Source organism: Mastomys coucha, chromosome X (genome assembly GCF_008632895.1).
Source record: "Mastomys coucha isolate ucsf_1 chromosome X, UCSF_Mcou_1, whole genome shotgun sequence".
Lineage (NCBI taxonomy): Eukaryota > Metazoa > Chordata > Mammalia > Rodentia > Muridae > Mastomys > Mastomys coucha.
This window is the reverse complement of record NC_045030.1, coordinates 102,852,124-102,876,460: the sequence shown is the minus strand read 5'-3', so window position 1 is coordinate 102,876,460 and position 24,337 is coordinate 102,852,124. Positions and strand designations below refer to the sequence as shown.

Genomic DNA, 24,337 nt, shown 5'->3' with positions numbered 1-24,337 from the left:
GCTATTGGCGTTCTCTTCATGAAGTTTTCCCCTGTGCCTATTTGCTCGAGGTTCTTCCCCACTTTCTCACTCAGCTTCCTGTTTGTTAGTTTTTGTTCTTATTATCAGCATTTTCATAGTTTTTCAGCTATGCCCTTTGTTTTCAACTTAATATTTGGACTGCTATTTCATGCTAGATCATTTTCATATTCTGACATTTTTTAGTTTCCCAACTCTTCCCACCCTAACAATCTTACCCATGCCTTGCTTCCTTTTCTTTAGTCTCTGATAAAGGTGTTTATTCTCCTATTCAAGACAAATTCCCCTTGTAGTACTTGATCCTATAATCTTCTTTACAACTAATCTTTTTTGAAATATTCAGGTCTCCCCATTCCAGTTTCTTTACCTATTGTTATATTAATCTCTATCTGGCTTTCAGATGTGGCTTCTTTTCACATTGATGTTTCCACCTCTTTGTAATCCATTAATTCTCCAGTGTAGTTTAATACTCTGAAATATTCTTGCTTAGTTTCCAGAGGCCTTGGCATTGCCAGTCTTAGATATTTTATAATCAGTATATCAACAGATATTTTTATTGTTTTTTATTTGTTTACACTCCATATTTTATTCCCCCCCCCATCCACCCTCCTACTGTTCCATATCCCACACCTCCTCCACACCCCCTGTCTCTACGAGGATGTCCCCAACCCCCACTCCACCTGACCACTCAACTCCCTGGGGTAACTCCAACTAAACAAAGTGAAAGACCTGTATGACAGTAACTTCAAATCTCTTAAAGAAAGTGAAGAAGATCTCAGAAAATGGAGAGATGTCCCATGCTCATGGATTGACAGAATTAACATAGTAAAAATAGCCATACTACCAAAGGCAATCTACAGATTCAATGCAATCCCCATCAAAATCCCAGCACAATTCTTCAATGACATGGAAAGAAGAGTTCTCAAATTTATCTGGAAAGGCAAAAAACCCAGAATGGCAAAAACAATTCTTAACAATAAAAGAACAACTGAGGGAATCACCATCCCTGACCTCAAGCTTTACTACAGAGCAATAGTGATAACAACTGCATGGTATTGGTACAGTGACAGGCAGGTTGATCAATGGAATAGAATTGAAATAAAAACCACACACTTACAGTCACTTGATCTTTGACAAAGAAGCCAAAAATATACAATGGAATAAGTAAAGTATTTTCAATAAATGGTGCTGATCTAACTGGCTATCTGTATGTAGAGAAATGAAAATAGACCCATATTTGTCACCTTGTCCAAAGCTCAAGTCCAAGTGGATCAAGGATCTCAACATAAAACCGGATATACTGAATCTAATAGAAGAGAAAGTGGGAAAGAGCCTTGAATTCATTGGCACAGGAGGAAATTTCCTAAACAGAACTCCAATGGCTCTTGCTGTAAGATCAAGAATTGATAAATGGGACCTCATGAAACTGGAAAGCTTCTGTAAGGCAAAGGACATAGCCAATAAGACAAATCGGCAACCTACAGATTGGGAAAAAATCTTTACTAACCCCACATCTGATAGAGGGCTAATATTCAAAATATATAAAGAACTCAAGAAGATAACCACCAAAAAAACCAAACAACCCAATTAAAAAATGGGGTGTAGAACTAAACTGAGAATTCACTACTGAGGAATCTTGAATTCCTGAGAAGCACCTAAAGAATTGTTCAAAGTCCTTAGTGATCAGAGAAATGCAAATCAAAACAACCCTGAGATTCCACCTTACACCAATCAGAATGGCTAAGATCAAAAACTCAGGTGACAACACATGTTGGAGAGGATATGGAGGAAGAGGAACACTCCCCATTGCTCGTGGGGCTGCAAACTGGTACAGGCACTCTGGAAATCAATCTGGAGGTTCCTTAGAAAATTGGAAATAGATCTACCTGAAGACCCATCTATACCACTCTTGGAAATACACTCAAAAGATGCCCCATCATGCCACAAGGTCATGTGTTTCACTATGTTCCTAGTGGCCTTATTTGTGATAACCAGAAGCTGGAAACAGTCTAGATGTCCCATGACAGAAGAACAGATACAGAAAATGTGGTTCATTTGCACAATGGAATACTACTCAGTTATTGAGAACAAAGACATCCTGAGTTTTGCAGGTAAATGTATGAATCTAGAAAATATTATCCCGAGTGAGGTAACTCAGACCCAAAAGGACGTGCATGGTATGTACTCACTAATAAGTAGATATTAGCCACAAAATACCCAAGATACAGTCCACAGAAGCCAAAAAGGTCAACAAGCTGAAGTGCCCAAGTGAGGATGCCTCAGTTCCACTTGGGAGAGAGAAGAAAGCAATCACAAGTGGGGAGTGAGGGAGGAACCTGGGAGGGAAAGTGGACAGGGGGGTATTTGTGGGGAGAGGGTAACTTGATCTGGTATTGGGTGAGGGGAAAATGACTGAAGCCCTGAGAGCCAGCAGAAAGAATGGAAACAGGCAACCTCAGGAAATAGGAGGTTGGGGGACCCTCTAGAATGCACCAGAAACCTGAGAGGTGAGAGACTCTCAGGATGCAAAGGAAGGGAAGATATCAGGTGAAATGCCTGACAGTAGGGAGAGGGAACTTGTAGAGTCCAGCTCCGGCAGGAAGACAGAATATTAGCAGATCTTTTAGATCGAGCTGCCACATATCTTCCTAGAGGCTTAATTTCCACAATGTCCATGATGATATATATTTGTAGATCTCCTTCAATCTGTTTGAAGTACTTTTCTACCTTATTCTTGGCTTTCTCTTTTATTTCCCTTGAGCTATTGGTATTCCTGAGAGTTCTGTTCATAGCCTACCATTTGTCTTGTTCTGAATAATGGGTCATGTTTCCTAGCCTCATTACAAACCCTTTCTCTTTTCCCTCACCCTCATGATAACCCCTCATCCTATGCTATAGAGAAAATAAGACATGATATAAGAACTTCCCCTTGTCCCAGGCTTATCCTTATTGATCTGTTCTTGAGTTTTCTCAAAGTGCTATTCTGGTTCCTCTTTTCTTGACTTTACATTCTCTCCCCATCTCATCTGTTTCTAATGACTTCTGACTTGAATGTGTCCATGTACTGTAGACTCAACATAACTAAAGCTGATCAGTTGGATCCTCCTACTATATCAGCTAATCCTGCTATCCCTTCTGTGTTTTTATTATTAAATACTCCCAGCACACAGAAATAAACACTCAAAGAACGCTTGTCAATTCCTATTTATTCCTCTCAGATTTTCTGTGTTTATATAACAAGTTCTGGCTCTTTTACTTCTCAAGTCGCTCTAAAATTCATCCTGTTTTTGACAGTGTCAATAGCGTGATTGTAATGTAAGTTATCACACACACGCCCCCTTACTTTACTTGTTAATTTTGAACTGAATGAACTAAATGTTGTTTATAAGCACTGCCTTGGCTATAGTGTCTATTCACAGCACTAAAACCCTAACTAGGGTTATCTCCAGTCCAGTCCCAATACAGTCTGTCAGTTTATTATTTTGCTTTTTAGAAATCATTGTGGCCCACACAAAGAAATGTCCATTCATCCTTTAATTATTAACTTGAGTGTACTCCTTTTAAGATGCAACATGGGTATATTATTCCTCTGACTACTGCTCTGCAGGGGATTCCTATTTCAGTTCTTTTGACATGGCTTACAAAGACTCTTTGTAGCTTACTCAATTTCTTTTCACTGCTCCTCCACAATCATTATTCCTACTACAAAGAGCTTGGTTCACGGGCTGAGGGTGTAGCTTAGTGGTATAAGTGACTGGCTGTTCTGTGAAGGCCTGGCTTCATTTCCCAGAACAACAGGAAGCAAAGCAGTAAAAACTAACTTTGTAACTTTGTCCATGCTGTGTCTTTTATCTGAAACAGTTTCTCCTTTACTCTTACCATCACCTCTATCAGATTAACTTCTTTCTGCCCTCTATCAGGACTCATTATGTCCATGTATATACCTCTTGCATCTGACATCATACTTTCAATATTTTATAAATATAAACAAGAATTTAGTTGCTTGAGTTGAATGTACTCCTGGGAACTCAAAGGGTTATTTACCTTGATTCTCCTTTAGTCCCTTTTACTCCTGTAACCAACTCCATTGCACCCTGTAGAAACCTTAAGTTTTATAGAATGCAACTTGGGAAACAGTGCCCAACAATAATATACAAAACCTTAAAGTAATACCTATCCTTCCATGATGAGCTAACCCTGTCTACCTTTCCATTTTCATTTCTTTTACTACTTAGCAAAATGCCATAACATTGAAGCCTATATAGTTTGCTGCTGCCTCCTCAACCTTTAGACTAGAATAACTAACCCCTTGCGATTTACTTTTTAAAAAAAAAATGTATGGATATTTTGTTTGCATGTGTCTTTGTGTGACAAGTGAGTACCTAGTACCTGGTGCCTGTTGAGGCCAGAAGAAGGCATTGGATCCTGTCTTAGTTAGGGTTTTAGTGCTGTGAATAGACACTATAGCCAAGGCAGTGCTTATAAACAACATTTAATTGGGGCTGGCTAACAGGTTCAGAGGTTCAGTCCATTATCATCAAAGTGGGAGCATGGCAGTGTCCAGGCAGATGTGGGGCTGGAGGAGCTGAGAGTTCTACATCTTCATCAAAAGACAGACAGGAGAAGACTAGCTTCCAGGCAGCTAGTAGGAGGGTCTCCAAGCCCACCCTCACAATGACACTTCCTACAACAAGGCCACACCTCTTACTCCCTGAGCCAAACATATTCCAACCACCACATTTCCTCTAGAACTGAACTTAAAGAAGTTTGTGAGCCACCATGTAGGTACTAGAAACTGAACCTGGGTCCTCTGGATGAGTAACCAGTGCTCTTAACTGTTGATGAGTTGTCTCTCTAGCACTCTATTCACCTTTTATCCTCCTGATAATTTACTCATTATTTCAAGTCCAGTTAGCTACCAGCTCTTTCAGGCTACTTTGCTTTACTTGATTTTTTTAATTTAATACATATGGTTGTTTTATCTGAATGTACGTGTGAGCACCAATATGTGTGCCTGGTGCCCTCAAATGTCATTGGATCCCCTAGGACTGGAGTTACAGATGATTATAAGCCATATGTACAGATAGATATTGGTAACTGAATCTGGATCCTCTAGAAAAACAGCCAGTACTCTTAACTACTGAGCCATCTTTTCTTCCCCCAAGTCTGTCTTTCTTGAAACCAGCCATGCTAACTCCAGACTAGGTAAATGCTACTTCTGGTTGGTCTCATGATATTCTAAACATATTTCCATTTACCTAGGAGGTCATTTTCTATTGAATTCATATGTCCCTCTACCATAACACTGGGAGAGTTTTACTGGAGAAATTACTTTATTCATCTCTATATATCTAGCACTTTAACCACCATCCCTGCAAACCCACAACTGTCAGACCTGTATATTGCTGACTCAGACCTTTATCTTCAGTTTACTCTCCTTCTTCCGTTCTCTAGCTATAGGGCAACTCTGGTGTTTCAGATGTTCTATATTGCCCTCACACTCCTAGCACTGACATTTAGATGTGCTTATATTAAAGAGCCTGGACAGTCAGTTTTCACCAGCACTATCAGAAAAAGGCTCATGATTAAAATTTCCCATTTTAACATGGAATCTGATACTGAAAGAGCCATACAGTAGGCACACACAGATACCTAACCAAAAAGCTCAGTCTCATATTCTAGATGTTTTTTTCTTTCCTAGTTATATAATTTGTAAAATCTAGAATAATGCCTGATTTATTAGAATTCATCAGTAATACTTTCCTCTTTCCCTCTCCAAAAGAAATTATGCACTTTAAAATATTTCTAGGGGTCTGGAGGGATGGCTCAGCTCAGCAATTGAGGGAACTTGTTCTTGCAGAGAACCCAGGTTCACTTCTCAGAACCCACATGGTGGCTTATAACTGTCTATAACTCCAATTTTAGGGGATCTGATGCAGTCTTAAGACCTCCTTGGGCACCAGACATTTATATAGTCCATGGACACGTTGTGGTCAAAACACTCATACACATCAAATAAATAAACCTAAAAGATATTTTTTAAGTTTCTATTGGACTAAAAACCTTCTGTTGACCTCATCTTCTTTCTTATAGTCTCCATTCTGGCTGAAACAGAAGAAATCAAGGCCATTTTGAAGGACAAAGGGATTGATGTGGAGACCATTGCAGAAGTGTACCCTATAAGAGTACAGCCAGCTCGTATTCTCAGCCACATTTATTCCAGTCTAGGTAAGGAGATTGATCAGTGTTATGTGATGCTGACTGGTTTCTTTCCATTCACCACCCTGACCCCCACTTCTTTGACTTGTATTGCTTTATTACATTGGATCCAAGAAGGAATTTAGACTCTGGAATCCAAGTCTCTGAACTAATCTTTTATGAGCAGGCTTAATAGTTTTATGTGTGCTTTATATGTACTTTGGTATGTAGGACAGGCTTGATTCCAGACAATATGATAACCTTCTTCTAAATGCATACTTAACTAGCCTGTTTTCTCCTTTCTTGGAAACTATATTTCTGTTTTGAATACATGCTAATTTTATGTAGAGTAGTGATCAAGGAACTTACTTTAGGTCTTTTATACTTTGTTGTGTAATGAGCTAATTATTAACAAATTAATATAATACTTTTTCTAAATAGTTATATTTATAGTCTTATTAAATTTAGTGATGGAATTTTATATTAAACAAATTGCTACACTGTTAACTAACAAGAGATATGGGTGCTGGTAATCCGTAGCTCAGTGGCAGACCCTTGCCTAGCTTATACTAACCCTGAGTTACAGCCTTATTACCAAAAAAGAAAAGGATATGTAAAATTTCTAAACTACCTTTGCAAGAGACTGAATAACCATCCTTCCCTCACATATCCAGGTTCTGGTCTCTAGTACCTATGAACATTACATTATATGGCAAAAATAATTTTGCAAATGTGGTTAAATTAAGGAACTCGAGATGAGAACGATTGAGGTAGACCCCAAATACAATCGTAGGGACAGGACAGGCTACAGAAGTAGCTGTAATATATTTGGGATTTATTAGAATGACTTACAGGCTGTGGCCAGCTAATCCAACAATCACCTATAAAGGTAAAGTCTAAGCATTCAGGTAGGTTTTTAGTTCACAAGGCTAGGTGTCTCACCTGGTCTTCAGTATACACTGAAATCCCAAAGAAGTAGGCTATAATGCCAGTGAAGGCAAGAGCAAGCAGGCAAAGAGAGCAAGTTTCCTTCTTCCATGTCCTTTACGTAGGCTACCAGTAGAAGGTTATGACCCATATTAAAGATGGGACTTACTACTTCAAAAGGTCTGGATTAATGATGTCTTCCCACCTTAAACATCTAAATTAGAAGGGGATCTTCCTGCTTCAAATGACTAAGCAAACATCCCTCACAGGTGTGCCCAGCCATTTTGGGGGTTTTACTTAATTCCAGATGTAGTCCAATTGACAACCAAGAATAGCCATCACAAGTCCACCTCTTGTCAACTTGACACGCTATCCTATCTCCTTATGTCATGCTTAATTTTGAAATGAAGCAAAAACTAGGTCATAATTATAATTTTATATAACTATCTTATGAATAATAGCAAACTCTTTATTATTTAATCAGGTTGTTATAACTCCTAACATGATATATCTATCCATTGTACAACTGCAAGAACATCATAAATTTAGAATAAGTGGCAATGTCACATGAGGGCCATCCTTTTAGTATCTCAAACTTAAGTATGCTAACCATTGATATTCTCTTAATTGATGTTACACTGCCTGATAAATTGAGGGAAGAGCTGGGTGGTGATGGCCCATGCCTTTAGTCCCAGCACTTGGGAGGCAAAGGCAGCCTGGACTACAGAGTGAGTTCCAGCATAGCCAGTGCTACACAAAGAAATTCTATCAAAAACAACCAACCAAAAACACAAAATAAAGAAGAAACTGAAGAAAACACAAATATCTATACAAACACATTCTTAACAAAATATGACAGAATACTCATGTCAGTTATAATCTTCATTTCTGCAACTGGTCACGTGTCCTTAGCTGGTATTTAAATTCTCTTCTTCTACTACACATTCTGTATATCCTCCACTCTCAGCAAATCCCACAGCAGGTCTTGGCTCTTTTCCTGGAGGAGTGACCCATTCTTCATTCCTGGTAGGTCTGTGCTCCTTGTTATCCTGCCTGAATTAGGTAGTTATAGTTTCCCATTGATAATGCAGGAGATGGTAGGACCTAGAGACACCCTAAAGGATCTCCTGCACTCCAGACATAATCTTTCTTAGCTCCATTTTGGAAAAACAATCTAATTTCCCCCTGGTAATCTGGATCAATCACTCATCCTAAGAATGTTATTACTTTCTTGGCCTGTAGGCTTAAGGGCACCAAAAGCCCAGAGTTGGCAGTACAGGGTCTAAGTTTACAGTTCAGTGTAATATTTCTTATGGCTCCTGGCAGGAATGCTACCTCTGCCTGGCACCAAAACTTCTAGGCCAGAAGAATTTGAGGTCATGAGAACAGGAAGCAAATTTTTTCCTAGTGGATCACTAGGAGGTCATAGTAAGTGTAAGTATTCTCTTTCCACCCCTTGATTCCTGGACCCGTGGATCCTTGCTGTGGTTATACCATATACTAGATGCTAATTCAAAGCATATACCACCTTTTGGAGACCCTGTCCTAGCCCTTGAGGCTGCTGCTACTTCATTGGCACTGTAACTTTGTCTTCAAAAGACTGTTCCATCTTTCTATAAGTCCAGCTGCTTCAGGATGGTGGGGAACATGGTAAGACCAGTGGATTCCATGATTGTGGCTCGCTGTCATATTTCTTTGGCTGTGAACTGAGTTCCTTGGTCAGAAGCAATACTGTGTGGAATACTGTAACAGTAGGTAAGGCATTCTGTAAGTCCATGATGGCGGCTTTAGCAAAAGCATTACATGCAGGAAAGGCAAACCTATAACTAGAATAAGTATCTACTCCAGTAAGGACAAAGTGTTGTTCTTTTCATGGAGGACATGGTCCAGTGTAGTCAGCTGGCTATATCCAGAGTTCAGTGTTGGTTTCTGTTATGGTAGATCTGGCACTCAGCAGCAGCTATAGCTTAGTGAATGATAGTCTATGTTGTTGAGTTGAGGCTGGCTTCAAACTCCAATCCTCCCAGAGTGTGCTACCACAGCTGGCTATTACTATGGTCCATTAATCCCTGCTTAATGTGTTCAACTGCTTTCCTAATCCAAAGTCCCAAAGTACATTCAACCAATCAGCAGCATGGTCAGGTCTGTCACAGCAATACCCATTTCCCTAGTATCAACTTCTGTCTTTATCAGTGTTCCATTGCTCTGAACAGGCACTATGACCATGGCAACTTTTATAAAGAAAGCATTTCATTGGAACTGACAGTTTCAGAGGTTTAGTCTATTATCATCTTGGTGGAAATCATGACAGCACACAGGCAGACATGGTGCTGGAGAAGGAGCTGAGAGTTCTACCTCAGGACCCATAGGCAGCAAGAAGGGAGAATCAGTGACCTGGCTTGGGCTTTGGATTTTTGGTTTATTTTTGTTTTGTTTTTTACTTTTTATTGATTCTTTGTGAATTTTACATCATGTACCCCAGTCCTACTCATCTCTCATCCCCTCATATCTGCCCTCCAACCTTGTACCTTTCTCCTCCAAAATGAAATAAAAACACACAAACAAAAAAATTTTAAAAATCATAGAAAACATCTCATCATGGAAGCTGTAGTATATGTCATAGTATGCCCCACAGTATATCCCTATGTCTAACCATCTTCACTTGTGAATGTTCATCACAATGAGTCATCTATCTGGTTCGAGATCTCTGGCTTTTGTCACAACATCACTGAGATTCCTCCTGGTTATCTGGTGTTGTAGAGATTTTTGAAGCTTTAGATCAATATGACTAACCCTTTAACATACTTCAAGAGTTCACAGATAATGTAGTTATTGGGATGGACCAACTCAAAGCCCTGGATATGGACCTGGGTGATAGCTGAGCTGGTCAGTAAGCCAGTTCTCCCTTCTCTGCACGAGCAGCACTGCTCTGGCTAGGCCACTCAATGCCACCATTGGCAGGAGGCAAGGTCAGCCAGCTCTCAAGCTCTCTGGGCCAGATCACCCTGACCTACATCTCCAGAGCCAGTTCCACTGTGCTGCCCAGTCAGGGTGTCGGGGCCACGCTCCCAAGTGCTGCAGCCTATGAGGGGCTGGGCCAGCTCTCCCTACTTTCACAGCCTCAGGGCTGCCTCACTTGTGCCTTCTCCATCAGGGCCAGCCCTACTGTGTTGCTCCTGAGAGTTGCAGGGCTCACTTTCCTGAGTGTCGCTGCTAGTGAGGAGCAGGGCCAGCTCAGCTGCTTTCATGACCCTGGGGTCAGCTCTCCTGAGTGTATCAGGTGGTGAGAGCAAGGGGGTGACCCCTGAGCCCACTGGCTTGGGCTTTTTATACCTCATCGCTCAACCCCCAGTGACATTCTTTGTCCTGAAAGGCCATATCTTTTTTTAAATAGTGCTACTCCCTGGTGACCAAACATTCAAATCTATGAACTTATGAGAGCCATCCTCATTTAAACCACCAAATTGAAGATGTATTGCTATGAGGATTACCAAGACATGCTTATATCCTTTTGAAGTCAGGATTGGCAAAGGAATAAATTCTCTCCAGAAGGAACCAATGCTATTGATACCGTAGTTTTGATTTTTAAATTCTAAATTTAAGGCTTTGAAGTACATTCAGATTTAAGGCTTTGGGTAAATGATGCTTGCTTAACCAGGAAAGAATATATGAATATGCCCATCTTTAAAACGTAAAGCATGTAAGGTTCCTGGTACTTAGGATAAGGAATATTCTATCTATGCCAGCCGAAATACTGCCAACTTAGACTGAAAGTGTCAGAGGACAAGCATAGGACAACTTGGAAGAAGTATTTCAGATTTCCAGAATACTACAGTGGGGAAGCAGATGAATGCAACTGCTCATTTGCAAATACATAACTACATTCCAAGTTAAAAGGTTAACTCACAAGGCACCACTTTGAGTGGTGGGACACTCAGACTCGATGAAGGGACCATCAAGCTACAGAGGACTACTGCTAAGCATTGAAATCTAATGGCTTGCCTATCTGGGTCTTAACCTTGCTTGGAACTGCTAAGTCTTCATGCCGTTTTCTCCCTTTTTTTTATAATAGGAGTGTCTATAGTTTGTAAACAATCCTGTGCCACTACTGTATTTGAGAATCAGAAGTTGTGTTTTCTAATTTTGATGGTCCACAAATTGAAAGAAATCTTGTCCCAGGATGGCATATACCAAGATTCTCATTCATATTAAATAATATTTGGACTTTGGACTGGTGGAATTAGAAAGATATTAGACTTGGTCTAATGCTATGATATGTTAAAGAGTTTGGGAGATGATGGGATGGGATAAATGTATTTTACATGTGAAAGAAAATGTGTATCCTCAGGGCCCGAGGGGTAAACTGTAGAAGGATGAGTAATATCTCACCCCAGACATCCATATATAATACTGGGAACTTAAGAGCATTATCTTGTGTGTCAAAGAAGTCTTAGCAAATATAATCAAGAATTTTGAAGAATATTCTCTATTATCCAAATAGGCCCTTGTAGTTTTGCATTTCACCTAACTGCTAGGTAACCCAGCTGCTTGGGCAGGCAAAATACACAAATGCTAGACTGCATTTACCCTTCAGTGGCTTGAGGGAAGTACCAAAACATTGCTCAGGGATTGGGAGAATGCAGCCTTGGGTGGGAACTTAGCCCGAGTGAGTAGGCTGAGGCTGAAGCTAGGGTTCCCAAACTCCCCGGCATTCAGTCTCTGCTGGAAACTGCATGGAGCTAGAACAAAGAGGGCCACAGTTCTGCAGTGAGGCCAAGCCATGGGGTGGGGGTATCTCAGACTCCTGGACATCCAGACACTGGAAGTCATGGAGGAGCCAAGAACAGAGGAGACTGGTGGGCTGAGGAGCCTGGGGCACAGGGAAGAATGGAGAACTTTGGTTTAGCAAGCAGTGGGGAGTACAGGATTGTGAAGGGGCCTTCTGTGGGAGACCTATAGATGAAGGCTTCCTCCATGCTCCTCTCAGTGATTCTTGATGAAAGGCAATCCATGCTTATCTGTACCATTTATTGACTGCTAATTGTGAAAAATGGGTGCATACCACTTCCTCAGAGTGGACCAGAAACTAAATACCATTTGTTGGAAGGAAAGTCTGGGAAGGGAAGCTTATTAACAAAACCCTCAGGGCCCATCTAGGTTCCTCATTAGCATCTGTTCTGATATATATGCCATAGGTCACTTTACTATGTAGGGAGTGTGGTGATGTGACAGGAGCCTGGTCTGAAACAGGTGAAGCTCCTATAGACTTCTCCAGGTTTCGGAACTTCCAACCTGCTCAACCTTACCAAGTTTCCTGGTATAGTCCATTGCTCCACGGGCCCTAAGTGTAAATTACACATATCTCTGTAACAGGGAATCAAGAGGAAGATCAGACTGTACAAATATGAGTTATTGATGTCAGAAGCAGGAAATGGGAGTGATAATATGAGCAAAGGAATGTAAATATCTAAATTCTGAACTTTAGAAACTAGAAGATAAATGGACTTCTCTCTGGATATTTGGATTTTAAGTTTTAACAGAGTTAAACAGAGCAGTGCTAATTTTGGACTACTGATTTCTAGCACTAATAAGGATATAAATTTGTGATTTTTTTTAACCTTTTAAATTTTATTTATTCATTTTGGTGAGAGAGAGAGAGAGAGAGAGAGAGAGAGAGAGAGAGAGAGAGTGTGTTTTTCCATGCCAAGATGTATGTATGAAGACCAGAAGACAACTTGCAGTTGAGAGAGAGAGGAAGGGGGTCTCTCCAGGCAGCATCACCATGTGGCAGGAGGATTGTTATAAGTTGTAAGCCAGCCTGGGCTACAGAATAAGTTACTATAGTGTGAGACCCTGTCTCAAAAAAAGTTCCATTTATACATGCATACATAATACATATATGTCTATAGTGCTTCTGGATAAACCTAAGAGCTCACACAAGTGCTAAAATGCCATACCACTAAAATTCCAAATCTGTTTTTTTTTGTTTGTTTGTTTTGGTTTGGTTTGGTTTGGTTTGAGTTAAGGTCATAATATATAACCCAAAGCAGACTTATGACCCTCTTGCCTAAGCCTTCCAGATACTTAGATCACAGGTGTGCACCATCACAGTTAGCTCCCCTTATTCTTTAAATATAGGTTAGAGCAAACTTTTAGTATTTGGATATATAATATGTATATATTTCCTTTGTATAACTTTTTTTAAAAGATATATTTATTTTATATATATGAGTACACTGTTGCTGACTTCAGACACACTAGAAGATGGCATAAGATCTCATTACAGATGGTTGTGAGCCACCATGTGGTTGCTGGGAATTGAACTCAGGACCTCTGAAAGAGCAGTCAGTTCTCTTAACCACTGAGCCATCTCTCCAGCCCCCTTTGTATAACTTTTTAAATATGAAGTTCATTGTATGAAATTTTTTCACTTTCATGGGAATTGGGAAAACATCTTTAGTTTTATCTGAATACATATACTATTCTGGTTCTCTCTAATTTTAGAAGTTATAAGTTAGCTGATTACCAACTGACATGTTCATACTGACTTCTGGAAACTGAAAAATACAGAAAAGAACCAAAGAAAAGGATTTGAAAGCATTCATAATTCAACCACTTGAGGAAACCACTATTTTTATTTTTTTTTTAATTTTTATTTCTTAAAGATTTATTTTATTTTATTTTATTTTATTTTATGTATATGAGTACACTGTAGCGGTACAGATGGCTGTGAGCTATCATGTGTGTGGGAATTGAACTCAGGCCCTCTGCGCCCCCCCTGGCTCCAACCCTGCTGGCTCAAGCCCCACGCCCTCCAACCCCGCTCCCTCCAGCCCCACTGGCTCTGGCCTGGCTCCCTTTGGTGTAATTCACTGTAGCTATCTTCAGATGCACCAGAAGAGGGCGTCAGATCTCATTACAGGTGGGTGTGAGCCACCATGTGGTTGCTGGGATCCAAATTCAGGACCTTTGGAAGAGCAGTCAATGCTCTTACCCACTGAGCCATCTCACCAGCCCCCACTATTTTTATTTTTATTTGTGGGTTTTGTTTATATTAAAATTTTATAAATAAGACACTACTTTGTGCAACATAGAAATATATGACAAAGCCTGTCTCACTTTACTAAGTAGCCTCTTTTAAGCCAGTTTCATATCTATCCTAAGTTTTGGTTGTGAGCATAGCCTTTAAAACCTGAAGTCCAGTCCTATTTCATACCTGTCTTAGTATAATGTCTTCAGATATTTTGATAAGTTCTTGATTAGTTTGTTTTCATAAATAATAACTTTACATCTATTTTAAATTGTCTCCTTTCTCTTCCTATTTCTCCAATAGACTTTTTGGTTTCTTACTGGTTTCTAATGGTTATTGTTTACATGCATAATCTCACTCACATGTATATGTTACCTTGTGGTTATATTCACTACTGTTTTGTCTTTCCTAGTGCTGCATTTTTTATTTCTTAATCTTTTCTTAAACTTTTATATTATTTTTTGAAATTAAAATACAATTTCATAATTTTCTTCCTTCCCTCCTACCAGATCTCCCCATGCAACCCCTTTGCTCTCTCAAATTCATGGATTTTATTTCTTTAATTGTTATATACATACCTCTAAATTTTTAAACACAACCTGTTTAGTCTATATAATTTATTGTGCATAAGATTACAAGGCTAAGGGAAATCCTACAGGAGAGGTGGAGAAAGAATTGTAGGAGCCGGATAGATCAAGAACACCATGAAATCACAGCCATAGAGTGAACAAAGTATCCACATGGAGACTCAAGTGACAATCAAGGAGTCTGCATGGCTCTACACTAGGTTTTCTGCATATATGTTCTGACTGTGTAGCTTGGCTTTCTTGAGGGACTCTTTTGCCTATATTTGATACACCCTTTTCCTCTTCCTAGGTTACCTCATCTAGCTGTGATTTGAGGGTTTATACCTAGTCTTATATCATGTTCAGTGGATATTCCTGGTAGGCCTGCTGTGTGTGTGTGTGTGTGTGTGTGTGTGTGTGTGTGTGTTCTAAGTGAAACAGAGGAGAATTGATCTGGGGGGAGGGATTGGGAGGAGTGGAGGGACAGGAAATTGTTGTAAGGATGTAATATATGAGAGAAGAATATAAGTTAAGAAAAAGATTAAAGGGCTGACTGATACTGGGTATTCAAATTGGGTGTTCTTCTCCTGCTCTCAGCATTCTCTGGTTGCCTGTCATTCTTTTTTCTAGGCTTGAGGTCTCCTCTTCCATGTTAATGTGTCACCCTTCTTCAAGTCTTTAGGCAGCCACATTGATGAGACTTCATGGGTGAAGCTTCTCTGACATTTTTAGGAGATGAAATCTCACAGCAAACTTCCTCTGGCTCTTTCAATCTTTCCATCCCTACCTAACCCCCTAATTTCACTATGATCCCTGAGCCTTACGTGCAGGAGTTGTGTTCCAGATGGAGCAGCCGGCTCTGGAGAGTCAATTGTTCTCTGCACTTTGATTTATTATTATTATTATTATATTATTATTATTATTATTATTATTATTATTATTATTATTATTATTATATGTAAGTACACTGTAGCTCTCTTCAGACTTGCTGGAAATTGAACTCAGGACCTCTGGAAGAGCAGACAGTGCTCTTAACCACTGAGCCATCTCTCCAGCCCCGTTCTCTGCACTTTGAACAGTTAATATTTTATATAATCGTCTCTGTCTCTTGCCAGGAGGTGTTGTTTTTATAATGAGGAGTAAGAACTACACTCACCTGTGGGTTTAAGGATAAAACGATAGTTAGGGATTATGCAGGTTTAATAACGTAGCATAACTTCACTAGCCCTGGATAGTTGGCTAGGTTTCCAGTACCAGGCACAATTTCACTTTTGTTGAGCAGGTTTATTTCAATTAGAGAGCTGTTGGTTACTGCCACATAAGGAGGAGGAGGAGCAGCAGCTGTTTGTCTGGATATTTTTCTTTTAGCTTTTCATTTATTCCGTTTAGTTTCTTAGGCCTCCTAGTGTGTTTTATAATATTTTTCTTCTCCTTTTTGGTTATTCTTAATATAAGGACTTCAAAACCCAAGATATTCCATTATACCTGAAGGTGAAATTGTACTTTTAAAATAATTTATCATTGTATGTTGTGGGGGTTAAAATGGTGTCCCACCTCTCGGCCAGTGCTCAGGCTGCTGGGCAAGGCAGGATGCAATAAGTTTGACTGCATACAACCCATGCGCTGCTGGGCAGGCATCCGGCTGTGAGAAGCCTCAGGACTCTGATCCAGGGGTGGAGAGACACAATCTGAGGTCCCTGGGGAACTGCCGGAAGCCAGCTCAGGGGTCCTCAGGCTACAAGGAGGCCAGGAATGGCAGGTTCTAGCTCTTGGTCACTGCAGACTGCTAGATGTTGCACAAGAGCTCAGAGTGGAGTAGGGGCTCACAGGGCTGGCTCTTAGGGGCTCACAGGGCTGGCTCTGGCCCAGAGCTGAAGGGAAAAGGCGGGACGAGAGCACTGGCTGGGTCCCACTGGGATGAGTGTCCTTGGCTTGCTTAGGCGGGTTGTCTTGGTGGAAACCTGTCTGGGAACTCAGAGACTCCTCCTACGTGAGATTAGGCATGGCTCTTTAGAGGAAGACCTGCTGCATTGTTCCCTACAGTGAGTCCTGATGAGAAGAGGCAGTCCATGGTTTTAAAGCATTAATTTTCATGGCAGGTTTGATGAGTGAAACCTTACCCCACTTTCCCAGGGCTGGCCTGAGATTTTTGCAGGGAGGAGTGTCTGGGAAGGGGAGCTAAGTGGGTAGTAGAGACAGAGAAAGGCAGAGAGGAGGAGAGAGTAGAGAAGTAGAGGCTAGCCATGACCACATGGAGAGAGGGGGAAAGGGGATGTGGAGAGAAGGGGAGCAAGAGGGCAAGAGAGAGAGGCAAGAGTAAGGGAGTAAGAGAGGGAAGAGGGGACAAGCAGTCCCTTTTATAGTGGGCCAGGCCTACCTGGCTATTGCCAGGTAACCTTGGAGAGGAGCATACCTTGCTGTTGCCAGGTAACTGTGGGGGTGGAGTCCAGACAGAATACCAGGAACTTGGGGTATTGCCCTATGTGACTGATGACCACAGAATTATGGAGCTGAGACCTGGAAGGAGCCTGTTTTCTGGGGGCATGGCAAAGGGCCTTCCATTCCTTTCAGGAACACCTTCTAGCTCAACCAGAAAACGGGCTGCCTTTCATGGTCCCACAGTGCGTGTAATGTGAAAGAGCACCTCACTGTGCGCTTACTGGCCTCTAACTCAGAATCCTTGTACCTACTATTTACTTCTTGCCTCAGCCTTCTATGTGCATTAATTATAGGTTTGCTTGGTTCAGACACAGACTTCTGTTAATTAAACAAGAACAAAAGATATCCAAGTGTAAATAAAGAATTGAAATTATGATCTGCGTTCATTTGTTTTCTGATATGGAAAAAAAACTAAGGATTTCAGATACATTATAAAAGCCTTTTAGAACTAATCAATTCAGCAAAGCTATAGGACACAAAATCACACATTTTCATTCCTATACATTAACAATAAATGATCAAAAATCTAAGTCAACAAAATACTTTTACATTTGTATCAATGAGAATAAAGACTATCAGAATAAATATAATCAAATAGGTAAAAAACTCATATGCTAAAAATGACAAATATTAATGAAAAATTATTTTATTGACTGCCAAATGGATGTAACTTGAGATTATCATGTTAAATGAAATAAGTCAGACTTTGATATAAATATTGGAATTTTCTCACTTTTATAAAATCTTGGATTTTATGAATATAAATAAAGTCATGTGTGTATTGATATTTGTAAGATATGAAAGCAAAGAGAAGCTGGGGTAGAAACAGTGCTAACAGTGGGAGGACATATGGAGAAGGAGAACAGGGAAGGTATGGGGGATGAATATGGTTAAAGTACTTGATATTTAAAAAAATTATCTTTAGAAAACTCATTTCTGTACCCAGTGAATATACACCAAAACAACACTTAATAAAATGATAAACAAAACATCCTGCTTTTTTTTAGATTTATTTTATTTATTTTATGTGTATGAGTACACTGTAGTTGTACAGATGGCCATGAGCCATCATGTGTGTGGCTGCTCTCCAGCCCACTCGCTCGGGCCCGCTCACTCCAGTGTAATTCACTGTACCTGTCTTCAGACACACCAGAAGAGGACATCCAATCTCATTCCAGGTGGTTGTGAGCCACCATGTGGTTGTTGGGACTTGAACTCAGGACCTTTGGAAGAGCAGTCAGTGCTCTTACCTGCTGAGCCATCTCTCCAGCCCCAACATCCTGCTTTTTAAAAAAGAAATTAAAGACTAATCCTCATATTAACAGTAACTATAATGACTTGATTTTAAAAATACAATAGTAGACTGGGCATGGTGGTGCATACCTTTAATCTCAGCACTTGGGAGGCAGAGGCAGGCAGATCTCAGTTCCAGACTAGCCTGGTCAACAAAGAGAATTCCAGGAGCAACCTGGAGCAACCCTGTCCCAAAAGGAAGGAAGGAAGGAAGGAAGGAAGGAAGGAAGGGAGAGAGGGAGGGAGGGAGGGAAGGAGAGAGGGAGGGAGGAAGGAAGAAAGGAGGGAGGGAGGGAGGGAGGAAGGAAGAAAGGAGGGAGGGAGAAAGAAGGAAGGAAGGGAGGAAGGAAGGAAGGAAGGGGAATAGATAATTAATGAAGGCTTTCAGGAGCAATTAAAGTTGCTAGGAATAAATAAATAGAATATCTAATGATTATGGCTTGCAAGATGCATGTGATGTTATTGTTATGTTAATATTATATAAACATATGAATGAGTATAATCCAGTCTCTATCAAAATTCCAGTAAGACTTTTTTAAAAAAAAAATTAAAATTACAATGCAATAAAGAGTTCAGAATTAGCCTTGTGAAAACAGCTGCTAAGAGAGGTAGTTGTAAATCCTAGACAATATTTACTAGTAAATTGTGAGCATTTGTTACCTCCTTTCAGTGAAAAAGTCAAACTTATCTAGTAGAGACCCAATGTGAGACTTAGTTTTAGGATTCCCAAAGTAAATCCAGGGATAAAAAGAAATTCTTTGATGTCTGTATATTCTGCAACTAATAATTTCATCAATATTTTCCAAGAAATTCTAAGATGTTGATGGGATCTAAAACATGAGTTATATCTCAAATCTCTGACATTTCATGGTTTATTACCAAAGTACCTGACTTTTATGGGAAATTTTGAAATTTCCCATAAAATGGTGGTTGCTTGCTTAGGTTTTTGTTATTTGTTTGTTTTTCAAGACAGGGTTTCTCTGTGCAGATCTGGCTGTCCTGGAACTCACTCTGTAGACCAGGCTGGCCTCGAACTCAATAGAGATCCGCCTGCTTCTGCTTCCCAAGTGCTGGGATTAAAGGCATGTGCCACCACTGCCGTGCTTTGAAAGACTGTTTAAATACGTTCAATCATTGTGTTATGTAGCATAAACCTTGAGTATGATAGATTAAATATATATGAGTATTTTGATTAAAGTCTGTTTCTCTCTAATATTTGGATAAATGAATTATATTTACAAAGTCTTGTACCTTTGTTGTTATAAATAATGGGTATTCTTAATGGATTTTCTGTCACTTGAACAGCATCTTAATTAAAATCCTTTAGTAAATAAAAAACAGGAAAAAAATCATATGATGGAACATGTAGAGTCCCGGTGTTTAGTATCCTGGCAGAAAGATTAAAAAAGGTTTTGACTAGTCTGAACTATGTGGTGAGGCCCTTCTCAAAAAAAATTTTAAAAATAATGAAATTTGTATGGAAAATTAAGGGGATCTCACTCAAGTGGACATGTAGAACAGTAAACTAGAATGGAGACCCAGAAATAAAATTTTGTTTATGTAGCCAGGTGATCTTCGTTAAAGATGCCATTCAGTGGGGAAAGGACAGTCTTTTGAACACATAATTCTGCAAGAACATGTCTCCATGCAGAAAAGTGACATTTATTCCTTACCTAACACTACACACAAACAATCAAAGTATAAAACATAAAACTATAAAATTCTGAGAAGGAAACATGAAATGCTTCTTGCCATTGGATTTGACAGTGATTTCTTGAGTGGTTATGATTTTAAAAGCATAGAGACAACTAAAGGATAAAAATAGAGAAATGGAACTTCATCATAATAAAACCTATGTACTCAAAAGGAAGCTATTCACAAAATGGAAAGGCAATTTTATACAACAGGACAAAATATATATCATATATGATAATGAATTAATTTTCAGAAAACATCAAGAAATATAACTCAACACTAACTTTTAACAACTGGATTCAAAATCGAGCAAAGACTTAAATTACTTTAAGTCTGGTGAAATGGATCAGCTGGTAAAGGAACTTGCTGCATAAGCCTGACTCACTGAGTTTAGTCCTCACAACCCATGTAAATGGGGAGGGAGAGATCCATCTACACAAAGTTGTTCTTTGACCTTTACATGCACACTGTAAAACACACACACACACAGGCATGCAAGAAGGGGGAGAAAGTATTTAAAAAGTAAAAAAGACATTTCTTCAAAGAAGAGATACAAAGGGCCAATAATTAGATTTAAAAAAGAAAACCCTGCTCAGTGAGCATGGCTGCTCAAGTATCTCTGTAGCCACCTGCAACCACACACACACAAACACACACACACACACACACACACACACACACACGAATGGGTCTTCTGGAATGGGAGTCAGGGCCTGAAAAATTAAGGGTACCGGAATACGGGAAGGGGTTTGAAAAAATGAGACCGAGACATGGTGTGTTTTCAGTCCACCATCATTATTCTACTCTCCTTGTTACAAGCAGGTAGGTAGGTAGAACAAAACCCCTCCCCCAAGTCCGTCAGCAACTCTTGGCCCAATTAGCAGCTTCATCTTCAGTCTCTGGAGGCAGGACTTCCGGTGTAACAGGAACTTGGAGAGAGGTGTGGCTATTAGCAGGAGGTTGGAGAGAGGCGTGGCTATTGGTGGCAAGGCAAGGTCTGACAGAACCAGCCTTCAGCTGGAGGAGGGTCACATATCTCTATAGTAGCACATGCCAAGGAGTCTAGCTGGGTCATATCGACATCTGTTTTTATCTTTTGGGGAATTCTCTACATTGATTTCCAGAGCAACTACACCTATTTGCAATTATACCAACAGTTAATGAGGCTTCCCTTTCCCTACATCCTCACCAGCACTTGGTGTTGCCTAAATGTGTACAATGGCAATGCCAGTTGGCATTCTATTGTGGATGGGAGAAATCTTACATTGCCCCACCCCTGATGAAGAGCTACAGGTAACTGATAGCTGGTAAGTGAATGAGACCCAGCCTTCTCTGGGGACAACCCCTTGATAGGTTTTCCAATCCCATATTGTCAGCCGTGACCACATACACATAGGCAACACTAAATGGACTCAATAAGATGTGCTTTCATATATGCATACGCATGTATATACATGTGTGTACATGTATAAAATAATAATAAAGAAGCTATGAATTTGAAAGGAATTGTGAGGGATGGAGAAGTTCAAGGGAGTGAAAATTATACAGATACAATACTTGTGTGAAATTCTAAAAAGTAAAACTAAAGATGTTAAAAAACAGATCAGTAGGAACATAGAAACCAAAATTACAAATCACTTTACAGGTATAATGACTGGTGGTGAAGATTTGTACAAACAAACACTTGTGAACTGGTGGAGGAATTTAAAAATGGCAAATTGGCTTTACATAACAGGGTGATGGTTCCTTTAAAAGTTAAACCTAGAGCCGGGCAGTGGTGGCGCATGCCTTCAATCCCAGCACTTGGGAGGCAGAGGCAGGCGAATTTCTGAGTTCGAGCCCAGCCTGGTCTACAGAGTGAGTTCCAGGACAGCCAGGGCTACACAGAGAAACCCTGTCTCAAAAAACAAACAAACAACAACAAAAAAAAAAGTTAAACCTAGAACCTAGAGAGATGGCTCAGTGGATAAGAGCACTTGTGCACTTGCAGAGAACCATGTTCACTTTCCAGCACTAAGATGATAGCTTACAACCTGCAGTAACTCCAGTTCCAGGAAATCCAGTGCCCACTGGTCTGTTCTGATACTGGACTCAATACATGCATATACATAGAACAAAAATAAATCTTTTTTCAAGTTAAACATAGAACTGGTATATGATTCTGGAATTCTAAGTATATGCACAAAAGAAAATGGAATGAGAAAGGTGAATAGATATTTTCTATATTACTGTCCAATATTGCTTACAATAGACAAAAATATGAACAGTCCCAACATACATCAACAATTGAATAGAAAAGCAAAGGTGGCATATACAGGGGATGGAATATGTGACCTGGGAGGAGATTCATTCATGTGCTATGATATGTATGAACTTCAAAGATATTGTGCTGAGTGAAACCAGCCAGTTAGTTGTAAAAGAAAAGATAATGATTCTAGTCAATATGAGATATTTTGAGTAGTCAAATTCATAGATGCAGAGTAGAAATTTGTTGTCAGAGACTGAGAGGAGAAGGGACCTTAGTGTTTAATGGATGTAGAGTTTCAGTATGGAAAGATGAAATCTGGAAAGGTGAATAACAGTGGCATTTACACAATGATGTTTTTAAAGGAAGTTACTAAACTGTATGCTTAAAATTCTAAAATGATAAATTTTATGTTGCACATATTTTGCTATAATAAAAAACACTAGCTAAGGCCCTCATGATGGTAAAAGCACTTTTAAGCCTGATGTCTTGAGTTTGATCCTAGAAACTCAAAGTGAGTTCAGTCTCAGACTCAAAGGAATGAGCACCAGCTCACAAAGGTTGCCATGAGTGTGCATGCACACATACACACACACACACAGCATATACAATAATAGTTAAGATTTTACTAACAAGAATTCATGAATAAAACTAGTTTTGATATTATTCCAAGAGCAAATATGGAAGTTATTCAGTGGAACTTGGACTATGGTCAAGGCTTTGAGCATCCTGTGGTCTGTTCCTTTACACGTTGAAGCAACTCTGAAAATATAATGTTTGTGGGGGGGTGGCTTAATAGGTAAAACACTTACCTTGCAATCATGAGGACTTGACTTCTTTGATTCCCCGAATATATATGAGACTGTCTGGAATGGTATGCGTGCTTGCACTCCCAACAGTGGCGTGGCAGCTCACCGTCAAGCAAGTCTAGCCTAATTGGTAGATTCTAGGTCAGTGAATTGAAAGAAGATGAATTGCATTCCTGAGGATGACACCTGAGGGGTTCCACTGGCCTGCATGTATACTTATACACATGTTCATGCAAAGGTTCATGTCGGTGAAGATAACAAGTCAGGTACTCATAAAAATATGTTGTAGCCAAAAACATGTAGTAGGCTTTCTCTCAGTACTGACAAGAAAGGGTATTCAGTGTATCTCAGTGGAAAACATTTTTTAAAACAATATGTGAAATAGTTTTCCTCTCTGATGATAGGAAAAATTCATGTCAGTGAATGAACAATTCCATTACTGTACCTTACATAATATTTAATGTAGTTTTACATTTATATATAATATATAGTTACATATGTATATAATATATTTAGCACAGAGATGGATTGCAAGATAGATTCTGATTTTAGAAAGCTAAACTGTAAAAGGAAGACATGTCAAACTGAAGGAAATGAGGGGGTTGTGTAAATCTATGCATATACATACATTGTGTTGTCTGTATAGACAAATACTGCTTTAATTTGCACACTAAGAATTTCCTGATCATTTCTCAATTCTGTATCAGGATGCAACAGTAGAATGAAACTCAGTGGACGACCCTACAGGCTCATGGGTGTGCTTGGAACGTCAAAACTTTATGACATTCGCAAAACAATCTTTACTTTCACTCCACAGGTGAGTGGGATAAGCTGTAAAATTTATTGAAATGAATGGAAATAAGAGGGGGAGAGACCACAGAAGTCAAGCATTTGCTGGAATTGGATTAGTCAGAGTCCCACAGGGCCTTGCATGCTTTAAGTGGCTCAATAAGTGTTGAAGTGAACCAAATTGAACTTGCAGCATAGACCTCTGCCAAGTGACTGTTATTACCAACAGAAGCACCGGGTGCTAAACTGTTGATTGAGATTTTCTAAATGTTCAGGTCCTTATAAATTTTTTCTTATTTTCAGAAGTTAAACGAAGACTGTATTTATC

General features: G+C 39.7%; 1 protein-coding gene across 6 annotated transcripts in view; it reads left to right on the top strand.

Moving 5' to 3' along the window:
• The window catches only part of Phka1 (phosphorylase kinase regulatory subunit alpha 1), a 127,612-nt gene that overhangs the window by 50,153 nt on the left and 53,122 nt on the right, over positions 1–24,337 (top strand). For all 6 annotated transcript variants that reach the window (XM_031365998.1, XM_031366010.1, XM_031366001.1 and 3 more), the window contains exons 14-15: positions 6,112–6,246; positions 23,928–24,037. In XM_031365998.1, the coding sequence (XP_031221858.1) occupies positions 6,112–6,246; positions 23,928–24,037 (245 nt within the window). The remainder of the gene's footprint in view (positions 1–6,111; positions 6,247–23,927; positions 24,038–24,337) is intronic.